This window comes from Phaseolus vulgaris, chromosome 10 (assembly GCF_000499845.2).
Source record: "Phaseolus vulgaris cultivar G19833 chromosome 10, P. vulgaris v2.0, whole genome shotgun sequence".
Taxonomy (NCBI): Eukaryota; Viridiplantae; Streptophyta; class Magnoliopsida; order Fabales; family Fabaceae; genus Phaseolus; species Phaseolus vulgaris.
In genome coordinates this window covers 18,549,761-18,563,651 of record NC_023750.2, presented here as the reverse complement: position 1 = coordinate 18,563,651, position 13,891 = coordinate 18,549,761, and the positions used below count along the sequence as shown (strand labels likewise).

Sequence of the window (13,891 nt, the reverse complement as noted above, 5' to 3'; positions counted from 1 at the left end):
GAGACGTTGCTCCAATCGGGGATGAGGTTGCCCATACCTCTCCAATTCTGATTATTGAATCCCCGACGTCGCCACCACGCCCAGAAGCGCCTACTGAAGAACCAACTAAAGAAGGTGGCGACGAAAACCAACAACAGGCCCACCCGGTGCCTCTACAAGCAGCAAACCTCTCTCTTGAGGTCACAAGGATGTGGGAGCCTTTCTCTGCCAAGCTGAAGATGATGGCAGAAGACTTCCCCACCATTATAACTAGAGCTGTGGAGAGCTCCACCAGGAAGCTCCAGGATGACCTCTTCAACCTTAGAACTGAGAATAGCACCATGAGGGTTGAGGTGGAGAAGTTGTCCTTCAATCTGACACTCGCGGAGATTGAACACTCCCGAGTAGAAGATGCGATGAGCACCGAGCTCCGGTTGGCGCGCAAGGAGGCCACCGATCTACGCCACAAGGTGCAGCTTCTGGCTCAAGAGAAGATTGAGCTGGAAAGCAAGATTGTACCTTATCGCGTTAAGGTGGCTGACCTAGAGGCCTTAATAAAAACTGACGCCGCCAAGGTGAAGAAACTGGAGCAGAGGTCAGCTGATCGGGAGATCTTCCTGGGAAAGGTGGAAAAGGCGAGGGACGACGCCATGGCTGAGCTTGCCAAAGCCAACAAAGAGAAGGGGAAGATCGCTGCTGAATTGGGCCAAGTGCAAGCAGAATCCAAGAAGGTTGCTGAAGACCTTCTCCAGGCTCAAGAAACCAACGAAAAACTCAAGAAGAAAGTTGAAGAGCTGGAGCAGCAGAACAAGGGGCTGAAGGAACAAACTGAAGAACTCGAGAATCAAATTGAAGAGCTTAATCTGAGTTCTGCCCAAATTCTGGCTGCTGGATTCGAAGCTGCACGGGAACAGTTCGCCTGCTTGTTCCCCGATCTGGACCTCAGCATGGTGTCCCTTGACAACGAGGTGGTGGATGGGAAAGTGGTTCCCGCTGAAGACTGATCAATTCCCTCCATCCGCTGCCTTCGTGCTTTCTCTTTGTATATGACTTGTAACAAACTTCATATTTTCTTGTACATGTGTTTTTGAACTGATACTTATTTCAAATGGCAAAGTCTGTGTATTTCCTCTTATGACTTCTTTAACTGTTTTAACTTTCCTTGCGCGATTTACTTTAGAGAAATGACTTAGTAATTTCATAAGCCCAATCATACACTTAACTGCTTCGAGCCACTTCAACTTCAAACAATAATCACTTTAACAACTCGTAATCTTAAGGCAATTAACCTTAGCGTAAAATTACTCTTCAAGCGACGAACTTTAACTCAACTACTGGCTTAAAACATTGCTTCACCCGATCTGCTTCATCAAAACGGGTCTTTAACTTTCTCGCCACTGTTTGAACTTTTCCTGGTCGCCAAAGACTCTTGGCGATATCAGCTTCTTTCTGGCTTCACTTTGGCCATTGTTCTTTTTATCTGGGGGTAGAGGCGCCTTTCTGATCCTTCTCTACCTTCCTGAACTTCAGAACAAGAGACCGGGTAGCTAGGCGTTCTCTTCGAACCTACCTTAGCCACCTTCCAAACTTCTTCCACCCTTTACACCATACCTGAACTCGTTCGTGACGAGAAGGATTTTATCTTGCCTGAACTCGCTCATAGGCGAGAAGGTCTTTACCTCGCCTGAACTCGCTCATAAGCGAGTAGGTCTTTAACTTGCCTGAACTCGCTCATAGGCGAGAAGGTTTTTAAATCGTGCCTCTACATTGCCCCAGGGGATACATATCCTCCCCCCAGAAACACTGAGGACTTTTTACTGGTGCCTCTACATTGCCCCAGGGGTTACATCTTCTCGCCCCCAGAAACACTGAGGAATTTTTACTGGTGCCTCTACATTGCCCCAGGGGTTACATCTTCTCGCCCCCAGAAACACTGAGGACTTTTCACTGGTGCTTCTACATTGCCCCAGGGGTTACATCTTCTCGCCCCCAGAAACACTGAGGACTTTTCGCTCTTCCTCGCCTGCACTCGCTCGACGGCGAGGAGGTCTTTAACTCGCCTCAGGACGCGCGAGGGCGTCGAGGTCTTTTAACTGGTGCCTCCGATCGCCGAAAAACGATGAGGACTTTAAACTTTAACTGATGCCTCCGATCGCCGAAAAACGATGAGGACTTTAAAACTTTAACTGATGCCTCCGATCGCTGAAAAACGATGAGGACTTTAAAACTTTTTAGAAAGCATGCAATATATCTTTACTTGCCTTAAATCACATATAAGTGACAAGGTCTTTCTTCAACACTTTCTGAAAACAACAAGCACGCAATCTAAAACAACTTTGAACTTTGAAAACTCTTCTTTTATTGGGTGGCCTCATCAAAAACCCTCCTTAGGGAAAAAAGAGTGCCCCCTTCAAACTGTTTTTAACAGAGACATTGTAATATAACTTCGTGTTCGTTTTTACTTACAAAGCTCTCAACTGTAATACAACTTCAGGTGCGTGGCGTTCCAAGTGCGAGGAATCGCCCCTCCTTCCAATGTCTCTAAGCGGTAGGCGCCGTTCCCGAGCGCCTCGGTTATTCTGAACGGTCCAATCCACTTGGGCGACAGTTTATTCTCCATCTCGTACTGGTGGGCTTTCCTCATCACCAGGTCGCCTTCTCTAAACTGTCTCGGCATCACCTTCGAGTTGTATCTTTGTTCGATCCTTCTCTTCACCGCTTCAGCCTTTAATCTCGCCTCTTCCCTGACCTCATCCAGTAGATCCAGGTTCAGCCTTCTCTCTTCATTCGAGTCTTCCTCTACGAAGTTCTGGAATCTCGGCGAGCTCTCCTGAATTTCTACTGGAATCATCGCATCACACCCATAGACCAAGCTGAACGGGGTCTCATGGGTTCCTGACTGTTCGGTGGTACGCCCAGACTATACGGGGTACCTCCTCAGCCCAGCTTCCTTTGGCTTTCTCTAGCCTTCTCTTCAAACCTCTCAGCAACACCCGATTAGTTGGCTCTACTTGGCCATTTGTCTGAGGGTGCTCGACGGATGCAAACACTTGTTGAATTCCCACCCCTTCGCACAGCTTCTTCAACAGATGACTTGCAAACTAAGTCCCGTTTTCCGACACCAGGCGCTTGGGCACACCAAACCGGCACACAATGTTTTTCCACACGAAACCTTCGATCTTGTGTGCGGTGATCTGGGCCACTGGTTCTGCTTCGATCCACTTGGTGAAATACTCAATCGCCACCACCAAGTACTTCATCTGCCTGATCGCCAGCGGGAAAGGTCCCAGGATGTCGATTCCCCAAGTATGAAACGACCAAGGGCTGTAAATCGACTTCAACTCCTCGGGAGGCGCCTTGTGCCAATCGGCGTGCTGTTGGCATTGTTTGCAACACTGTGCATACTTCTTGCAGTCTTCTCTCATCGTTGGCCAGTAGTAACCTGCACGGAGGGTCCTTGCGGCCAGAGCTCGACCCCCGACGTGGCTTCCGCATATACCTTCGTGGAGCTCTGCCATGATTCTCGTGCACTTCTCGCCATGTACGCATTCCAGGAGTGGGTGAGTGAACCCAAACCTGTACAGGTCGCCATCAATCAATGTGTACTTGCTAGAATTTTTCTTTACCTTCCTAGCCTCTGTCGGATCCAGTGGGAGAAGGCCATCTGCCACGCATCGCTTGTACTGCGTTATCCAGGTGTTTGGCTCATGGATAGCGCAGACCTGCGTCATGCTCACCTTCTCTCCTCGACATGCTCTAATCCTCGGCGATCTCAAAGTTTCTTGCGTCAGGGACTTATGACTTCTTGCTGCTTTCTCCGTCGACTTGCTTATCTGAAGAACCAGGTGATCTGCTACAAATGCTCTTGGCGTCTTCAAAGTTTCTTGAATTACTGTCCTCTGCCTACCCCCCTTGCCTGAGCTGGCGAGCTTAGCTAGCAAGTCAGCTCGGGCATTCTGCTCTCTGGGCACATGCACTACTTCAAAGGAGGCAAAGGAACTCTTCAATTCCTGCACATACTCCAGGTAAGCCGCCATTTGTGGATCTTTAGCCTGGAACTCGCCTGTTACTTGCCCTGTGACTAGCAGCGAGTCACTCTTAGCCATTAACACCCTGGCTCCCATCTCTTTGGCCAGCAAAATCCCGGCGATCAGCGCCTCATATTCTGCTTGATTGTTACTGGCTTTGAAGGCAAATCTCAAAGATTGTTCGATCAGCACGCCGTTGGGTCCTTCCAAAATGACCCCAGCACCGCTACCCTGTTGGTTCGACGATCCATCCACCGAGAGTACCCAACGGAAGTCGTCCCCTTCTACTCGCGTCGCCTCAGATGAGAGCTCGACCACGAAATCTGCAAAGATTTGTCCCTTGATCGGGCCTCGGGGCTCATACTTAATGTCAAACTCTGACAGCTCCACTGCCCACTTCACCATCCTTCCCGCAACGTCGGGCTTCTTCAAAACTTTCTGGATGGGCAGATCAGTCATCACAAGTATGGTGAAGCTATGGAAATAGTGGCGCAACCTCCTCGCCGAAAATACCACAGCCAGCGCAGCCTTTTCCAGGGCCTGATATCTCGTTTCGGGGCCCTGCAACACCTTACTAACGAAATAAATAGGCTTCTGAGCCTGATCTTGATCCTGGGCGAGCACCGCACTCACCGCCCTCTCAGTTACAGCAAAATACAACCTGAGAGGGGTTCCCAACAGCGGTTTGCACAAAACCGGCGGGCTCGCCAGATACTCTTTTAGCTTGACGAAGGCTTCCTCACACTCCTTCGTCCAAGCAAACTTGTTATTGCGCCTCAAGCACTGAAAGTAGGGATGTCCCTTCTCTCCGCTAGCTGACACGAAGCGAGACAGGGCTGCCATCCGAACTGTTAACTGTTGAACCTCCTTCACCGTAGCTGGGCTCCTCATCGCCAAGATGGCGGCACACTTATCTGGGTTGGCTTCTATTCCTCTTTCAGTCAAGAGAAAACCCAAAAACTTTCCAGCCTCCACGCCGAAAATGCATTTCTCTGGATTAAGCTTTAATTTGAACTTGGCGATCGTCGTGAACAATTCCTCCAAGTCTGCAACGTGCTTGCTTTTTTCTGGCGAGGTCACGACCATGTTATCGACGTACGCTTGCACGTTCCTTCCCAGCATCGGTGCAAGTACCCGATCCATCAACCTCTGGTACGTGGCCCCCGCGTTCTTCAGCCCAAACGGCATCACCTTGTAGCAGTAGCACGATCTCTCCGTCATGAAGGCTGTCTTCTCTTCGTCCATGGGATGCATCTTGATCTGATTATACCCCGAGAAGGCATCCAGGAAGCTCAACAACTTACACCCTGCAGCACTAACTACCAGGGCGTCTATGCTTGGTAAAGGATATGAATCCTTTAGGCAGGCCTTATTCAGATCACAGAAATCGACGTACATGCGCCATTTCCCATTACTCTTCTTCACCAGCACGACATTTGCCAGCCATTCAGGGTACTGGACTTCCCTGATGTGGCCTGCGGCGAGGAGTTTCTATGTTTCGTCCCTGATCGCCTGCCTCCTCTCCTCGTTGAACTTCCTTCTTCTTTGTCGCACTGGTCTCACCAAGTTGTCCATCGCCAGATGATGGCACAAGAAGTCGGGATCGATCCCGGGCATGTCCGAGGCGGACCATGCAAACGCATCCAGATGCCGTTCAATCACCTTGGCGATCTGGTCCTGGAGCTCAACCTCCAGGGATATTCCCAGCTTGAAGATCTTTCCCCCGATTTCTCTCTCGAGCCACTGCTCGACGGGTTTTGGTCTGGTTTCTCTGGCGATCACCGCTCTGGCGATTCCCAGCTCTCTCGTTTCCTCAGGGCGATTCCTTGCCTCTTCTTCCTCCAGACGAGCGTTCTTCTCCCCCAGCTCAGCGTCCACCATCTCCACGTCCCTTCCGGCGGTCTCTTCTGTTACCGTCGACCTGGGCTTCACACCAGGAGGCGGGGTGGTTGTTACGTAACTCACCGATCTCTTGTTTTTCAGGCTATTCTCATAGCACTTCTTCGCTTCTTTCTGATCGGACTTGATGGTGATCACCACCCCCTCCATAGATGGCAACTTCACCTTCATGTGCCGGGTCGACGGTATGGCACCTATCCTGTTGAGCGTGGGTCTTCCCAACAGGATGTTGTATGCCGAAGGAGCGTTTACAACAAGGTATTTGATTTTCTCTGTTCTTGAACCCGCCACATCTGTAAACGTTGTCCTCAATTCTATGTACCCCCTGACCTCCACCTGGTCACCAGCGAAACCATACAAACACCCTCCATAGGGCCTCAGCTGGTCAAGGGGCAGCTCCAACTGCGTGAAAGTCGGCCAAAACATCACGTCTGCCGAGCTTCCTTGGTCCACCAGCACCCTGTGGACCTTTCTTCCTGCTGTGATCAGCAAAATTACTATGGAATCGTTGTCATGAGGCACAACATCCCGGAGATCTTGCTTGGTGAATGTGATATCCACTTCCGGCGAGTGGTCTTCAAACATGTCCACCGTCATCACAGACCTCGCGTACCTCTTCCTCTGTGATGCGGTGCATCCACCTCCTGAGAAACCCCCTGCAATGGTGTGGATTTCCCCGTGCGTAGGCATCTCGTGCTGCTGAGCCTCAGCACCTGCTGGTTGGGAGCTCGACGCTCCCCCCGTCCTCCTATCCAGCAGATAGTCATTTAGGAACCCGCTCTTAACCAGATCGTCGAGCTGGTATCCAAATGCTAAGCACGAGTCCACTGTTTGGCCAAAGCCCTGGTGAAACTCACACCAGGCGTCTGGCTTTGGTCCCAGCACCTTGTCGCCCACCTTTTCTGGCGCCTTCAACCTAGCGGATATATTGGGAATGGCGATCAGATCCGCCAATCCCATGACAAACTTGTGCTTAGGTGGGCGATTGTATTCCCGGCGTGCTGGTTGCTGGCGTCCTTGGCCCCTGCCCTTGTTCTTCCTTGGATCATAAGGATGGCGAGTCCTCTGATCCCTTCTGGCCGCCGCTGTCTCCAGCACCCTCTGTGGCTGGATCCTGGTCTGGGCGCGTGGTCTATCGGGGGCCACGCTTCCTCTCTTCTCGGCGACTTCGCTCTCGTCGGCGATGTGGGCCACCGCAAGTCGCCTAACCTCAGCGAACGTGGCGGGGTGTGCCCTGATCAATGCCTCGCAGAATGGTCCCGGCAGCACGCCCTTCTTAAATGCATAGACTAGCATTTCTTCATCTTTGGCCGGCGATCTGACCATCTGCGCCCCAAAGCGATTTAGGTAGTCCATGAGGGACTCTCCCTGATACTGCCTTATATCAAACAAATCGTAAGACACCCTGGGCGGTGCCTTATTCACGATGTACTGCTCGACGAAAATCTTCGAGAACTGCTGGAAATTGGTTATGTGACCGTTAGGCAGGCTCACAAACCACTCCAACGCCGTTCCCTGGAGTGTACTCACGAACATCTTGCAGTATACGGCGTCTGATCCCCCTGACAGCATCATCTGCGTATGGAACGTGGTGAGATGAGCTTCAGGATCCTCCACGCCGGTGAAAACAGCCTTAACAGGAACCACACTCGCAGGAATAGGCGTGTCAGTAATCGCCTGATCGAAAGGCATAGGAAAAACACGAGGTGGCGACGTCGGTGCGACCTCTTCAGCAGTGGAGCGCCCTTGCTGCTCCTGAAGAGCCTGACGCAGCTCCTCAGTCACCTTGCTAAGCTCATCATTCCTGGCCCGAGAGGCGGCCAGGTCCTCATGCATTCTCGCCTGTTCTATGCGCGAGGCTTCCACAGTTGCCTGCAACGAGCGCATAATCTCCACCATCTGTGCCATGGTCATGGCGGCGGCGCCTTCAGCAGCGACGGGCGCAACTTGACTTGAACGATTGCTTCTCATTTTTCTCATTTTTCTCATGAAACTTGGCGAATCACAGAATGCAGCGAACAACACTTACTTCATCTACGATCGATTCAGCAATAAATCGGGAAAAACTGCGCGAAACTCCGCAAGAAAACTCAAGAACAGAAACCTCCAAAGAAACCTGCAACTCCACCAGAAACCACCGCTTCTCCCACGGATAACCAAGCGAGCGAAAGAACTCAAACTCCACCGAACAAATCACGCGTAAACAGCAGAAAACCTCACTTCACCGAACAAAAATCCAGACGAACGGTGGAAAACGCGAAATCACCGAACGAATCTCAAACAAACAGCTAACGATGATTGCACCAGCGCACAACCACGCAGAAAACTACGAAAACCTCCAAGAACTCACGCTGTGGAGGGGAACAGGTTTGACACGGCCCCACGGTGGGCGCCTGATGATCCTGCCTGTTGACCAGAACGTTGGAACCTGCCTCGTCAAAGGATCGACGTGTGCACCGCTTCAAACCTCCGTCCTTCTTCAAGATCCACCTCAAGAACCTGCAAAAGAACAGAGCGGCGCCGCTGCGGCCGATCGCACTCCAACGCCCAAGTCAGTGACCGAACCACCAAATACTAAGAGCAAGAACACTCAAGAACTTCTCAAGGAACCGTGCAATGTTCTCTCTCACAGTCAGCTCTAGAACTCGCAAGCGTAAAGAGTATAATCTGAACGTGCGTACCTTGAAAGTTCGTTGAGAAACCCTTAAATACCTGATCACTTTCTCTCTCCTGGCAGTTACAGACTTGGACACGTGGCTTGCATCCAACTGTACACGTGCCATCATCTGGAGCCTCCTTGACTTGGGCGCTGCTTCTATCTCTTATTTGGCTAAGTTACTCATGCATGGTACTGCCCAGTGCATAGCTAACTTGGGAGCGCGATCTCTACTAGACTTGGCGAGTTAGGGTGCTCTCGTACACCTTCCCTGTGGTCTCGCCGGCCGCCTCCATAATCTGCACCACCTTCATCTTCGGCGATGTGCTTGCTCTGGCGATCTCTAATCACTTGGTCGCCTGAGTTTACATCTGGCGACTTCATCTCCACCTGGGCGATCGCCTGGTATGCCGGAGATCGGAGCACGCCAACTTAATAACTGGCGACTACACGAGCCCCCCGACTTCCTTCCCTTCTGCAAATCTGGCGCCTTGTCAACACGCCTACACTGTAGCTCGATGCCACGTCATCACTCCCGACTACCAGGGCGGTACAAGTACCAAGCCAGTCCACCAGTGTTGTGCAAGCCAGAGTTAGGTACCCCACTCCGCCTATACTTCACAGTCACAGAGAAGGCGATCAGTTCGGTTCTACTGCAAGAGAAAGACCGGGTGCAAAAGTCGATCTATTTCGTCAGCAAGGTCTTGCAAGGGCCAGAGGTGAGATACCAGGCCTTAGAAAGAATGGTGCCATGGACAGTAGAGCTATCTGAGTTTGACGTGCAGTATGAGCCTAGAGGCCCTATTAAGGGCCAGGTTTACACTGACTTCGTAGTAGAACTCTCCTCAGCAGCCACACACCAAGAAGGAGCAGGTTTCAGATGGGTGCTCTCTGTAGATGGTTCCTCAAACCAACAGGGTAGTGGGGCTGGTGTCATCTTGGAAGGACCAGATGGGTTGCTAATTGAGCAGGCCCTATGGTTCGCTTTCAAGGCCAGTAACAACCAAGCAGAATATGAGGCCTTGATCGCTGGAATGCTGCTGGCCAAGGAAATAGGGGCAAAAGGTTTGTTGGCGAAGAGTGACTCTTTGTTAGTCACAGGTCAAGTCACGGGGGAGTACCAAGCTAAAGACCCTCAGATGGCCGCATACCTAGAGTACATGATGGAGATGTGCCTTGATAGTTTAGGTTTTTGTTGGTGAATGGCAGAAGCATCATGGATTGAAGATGAAGCAAGGTCCTCCTAAGAGTGGTGGTGACCTTGAAGGTGCATGAGAGGTAGGGATTGAGAGTGGTGAAGCCAACTCTACTTTGAAAGGGCAAATTTGTGAAGATTAAAAGCCTAACCTAGGAGGTTTGGGGCAAGAAGTGAAATTGGCACAATTTAGCAGCAATTCACTAAGTATATTAATCTTCCATTTACATGACCCGAGCTCCTCTATATATAGCAAGAGAGGGCTGAATATGAAAAGAGAATTGGAGGGAATTTCAAATGTTGGCACATGGGAAGGTGGCGCCTAAATTTAGCACATGTGAGGTAGGTTCTGAAATTCTTCCATGTGCTAGGAGATCTAGAACCTTACGCTCCACTTAGGCTAAATGTGGATTGGACCTAAGTTTAATTAGGAGTAGGAAACTCTAATTAAACTTAGGTTAGCATTTAGGTACCACTTTGCATGTTTCAACAAAAATACAAAAGAATTAAACTGTGCTACTTTTGACAAAAATGTAAGAACTAGTCTACACTAGAGTTTATGGCATGTAAAATGCGTCCTCTTGAACCCACTTGACCATAACTCTAGTGGTTGCCTCAATTTGACATGTTTGGTGGTGATCCGGTCGGTCATCGGTAGTCGATGACGTCAGCAGCAGATAACCACGTGGACCACTCGCAGGGTGACACGTGGATCAGGTGGCAGAGAAATCATGGAGAAGATCCCCCGGTATGGAGATCGGTGGTCAGTAACCGAGTGGCCACCGACAGATCAGTTCCAAGATAAACGGGGGACACGTGGATCAGGTGGCAGAGTAATCATGGAGGAGATCCCCCGGTATGGAGATCGGTGGTCAGTAACCGAGTGGCCACCGACAGATCAGTTCCAAGATAAACACCCGGGGGTTTCGTGTTACACGCAGTTAAACTGGGACTGAGATTCCCAGCGAGAGCGTTACGCATGGACCTCGCATGATCATACCTCAGAGAAAGAAGAGCTCCTCGTCGGTATAGTCGTGCACGAGAGTGGCCTGAGGGAGTCAGTAAACCGGTCAGTGATTGGTTACTCTCTCAACCCATTACGTGCATGGCATCGTGAAGGGGAAATCGTGTATGCAGAGAGCAATGCTTGGTGAGTGTGCCTAGTCCAGCCACTCCGCAAGGGAATAACTTAGGCGCACAAAGAGATGCGCTAGAGCCCTTCAGGTGGTGGCACGTGAACGGTTAGATGCGAGTTGCATGCCTCCACGTGTCACCGTCTGAGAGGGGCGCGACCCAGATAAAGGTGCAGTTCGTGTCGTGAAAGGTACAGACAGAAAACCCAGACACCCACGACCCTGACTGTGGTACGTTTTCGTACAAAAGCATAACAAAATTCTGATACACGCAGAGAACAGCGTAGCAGAATTCTGTTAGGCACAGACACAGAGGGAGATAAAAAGGGAATCGGAGAGAAATACACACAGACTGTTTTTACACACATTATATTTCTAGTGATTCTGTGATCTAACTTGAGCGTCGGAGTGCAAACGGCCGCTAGAGGCGCTGTCTGTGTGTTTGCAGGTTGCGTTCGGAGTTCCCAGAGGAGGAGGTTCTAAGAGTGTTCCTGCAGATAGCACAGTTGCCATAGGCGGGTCAAGCAAGCGACAAGGCAATTCCTCCACGCTCGAGTTGTCGGCAGGATCAGGTGGCTTTCAATGGATTGGTGTTGGGGCCCCTTCCATCAGTATGTCCAAGTCCTGAAGGAGTCGTTCGAGGTGTTCAAATTAGTTCACGTACCCAAATAGCAGAATGCCCAAGCAGACATGCTTGCAAAGCTCGCCAGTTCGGGCAAAGGGGAAGGCAGAGGACAGTGATTTAGGAGACCCTGAAAACACCTCGAACCACCGCGGGCAATATAGCAGAAGAAGTATAGCAAATTAGCATATCGGAAGAAGCGAGGATGAGTCATCGGTCGTTAACACAGGAGACGTTGAAAACACCCAGAATAAGCGTGTACCCGGTGGCCGGTGAGATGTCGTTGCAAGTTTACTAAGTTGAAACAGGAGAAACTTGGTGACACCCTACCAACGCTACTTGGCTGACGAAGTACTCCCGCTAGAACCCACAGAAGCCAGGAAAATCAAGAAAAATTCGAACAAGTACACCTTGATCAATGGGAAGTTATTCAGACATGGATTCACCCATCCCATCCTGGTATGTGTAAGTGGTGAACAATGCACGCGCATCACGGCAGAAGTGCATGAGAGGATATGCGGTAAACACATCGACGGTCGATCTCTCTCATCAAAGGCCATTCGTGCAGGATATTAGTGGCCAACCATGAGGGAAGATTGCACGAGGTATGCACAACGGTGCAAACAATGCCAACAACATGTTGATTGGCACAAGGCGCCTCCAGAAGAGTTAAGGTCGATCTACAGCCCATGGCCATTTCATACTTTGGGGATCGACATTCTGAGACCTTTTCCCTTGGCAATACGGCAGATGAAGTACCTCGTGGTTGCCATAGAGTATTTCACAAAGTGGATCGAGGATGAGCCAGTAGCACAGATCACAACCCATAAAGTCCAACACTTCGTGTGGAAAAATATCGTATGCCGCTTTGGAATCCCAAAGAGATTGGTGTCTAACAATGGTACCCAGTTTGCAAGCTAGCAATTGGGCAAGTTATGTACAAAGTTGGGAGTGAAACAAATGTTTGCGTCAGTTGTGCATCCTCAGACAAACGGGCAGGTCGAGTCTGCCAACCGAGTTTTGCTCAAAGGTCTGAAGAGGAGGTTAGACAAAGCCAAAGGGACCTGGGCGGAAGAACTACCTATAATCGTGTGGGCTTACCACACTACTCCCCAGTCCACAACCAAGGAAACACCCTTTAGCATAGTGTACGGTTCAGACGCGATGATTCTAGTAGAAATCCAGGAGAACTCGTCGCGCTTCCAAAACTTCTTGGTCGAGGAGTCCAACGATGAAAGAAAGGTGAACCTGGACCTACTACATGAAGTAAGGGAGGAAACAAGGATTAAGGCTGAAGCCTTCAAAAGGAGGGTGGAGTATAAAAGCTGAGACCTCGACAGTTCCAGGTCGCCGACATGGTGATGCGGAAGGCCCACCCGTACCAGTTGGAAAACAAGCCATCTGCCAAGTGGATTGGCCCTTTCAGAGTAACAGAGGCCCTTGGGAATGAAGCATACAGGTTCAAAACATTAGAGGGTGGTGTGATGCCTCGTACCTGGAACACGACCAATCTTAAGTTTTATTTTAGTTAAGAATATTTTGCATTGTACACGTTTTAAGGGGACACTCTTTTTCCCTCATAAGGGTTTTCTAACGAGGTCACCCAAATAAAATTTCAGTTATTCTGTTGAGAAATATGTGTGCACTACAGTTAATGAACCTTTCCCTTGAAGTGATACACTAAGAGCAGAGGTAGTTTGGTTCCCCCAATAAGCCCCTCTTATATAAGTTCACCAAGGCGAAGAATAGTATGGTTCCCCAGTTAATGAACCTCTCCCTTGAAGTAATGCGCCAAGGTTAGGAATAGTACGGTTCGATGGTGAACCTCCCTCTTGCGCATGTTTACTAAGATTGAGAAAAGTATGGTTCAAACGTTAAAGGCTTGCCCCTTGACATTTTATAGCAGGGTCGCGGTCAGTTATTCAGAACTGTCCCTTGACTTTGTACAGCAGGGATGAGGTCCCTAAGAGCCGTTCACTCAAGTTAGAAACACCAAAATGGGGGAAGTGTGGTTCCTTAGGGGGCCTCCCTCTTGCATAATAACTCTAGGGTCGAACAACATGGCTCCCCAGTTAAGTTCACCCCTACCTTCGCATTGCAGGACAAAGATCGAAAGGAAACACTTCCCCCTTATTTACAAGCCAAGGTTGAAAGCGGTATGGTTCCCCAACATTACCAGTAAGACATTCCCATCGATCTAAGGAGGGTAGGGGCGAGATCAATGAAGTCGCCTTACTTCGCAAGAAGAAGATCAAGAACAGCAAGAGGAGTTTACCCTCGAACAAAGGTTGAGCCCGTTAAGGGATTCGCGCGCAAGGTTAAAACGTGCTACCTAAAGGGAGAACCTAGGTCGAAGGCGCTGTTAGAAGAAGTCAAGGC

The 13,891-nt window shown here is 50.1% G+C and overlaps 1 protein-coding gene across 1 annotated transcript; it reads left to right on the top strand.

Annotated features, from left to right (window-relative positions):
- Positions 1–9,080: 9,080 nt before the first annotated feature.
- On the top strand, positions 9,081–9,764 carry LOC137815995 (uncharacterized). The gene has a single exon (XM_068619104.1). The coding sequence runs from the start codon at positions 9,081–9,083 to the stop codon at positions 9,762–9,764; it is 684 nt and encodes a 227-aa protein (XP_068475205.1).
- The last annotated feature ends 4,127 nt before the right edge of the window (positions 9,765–13,891 follow it).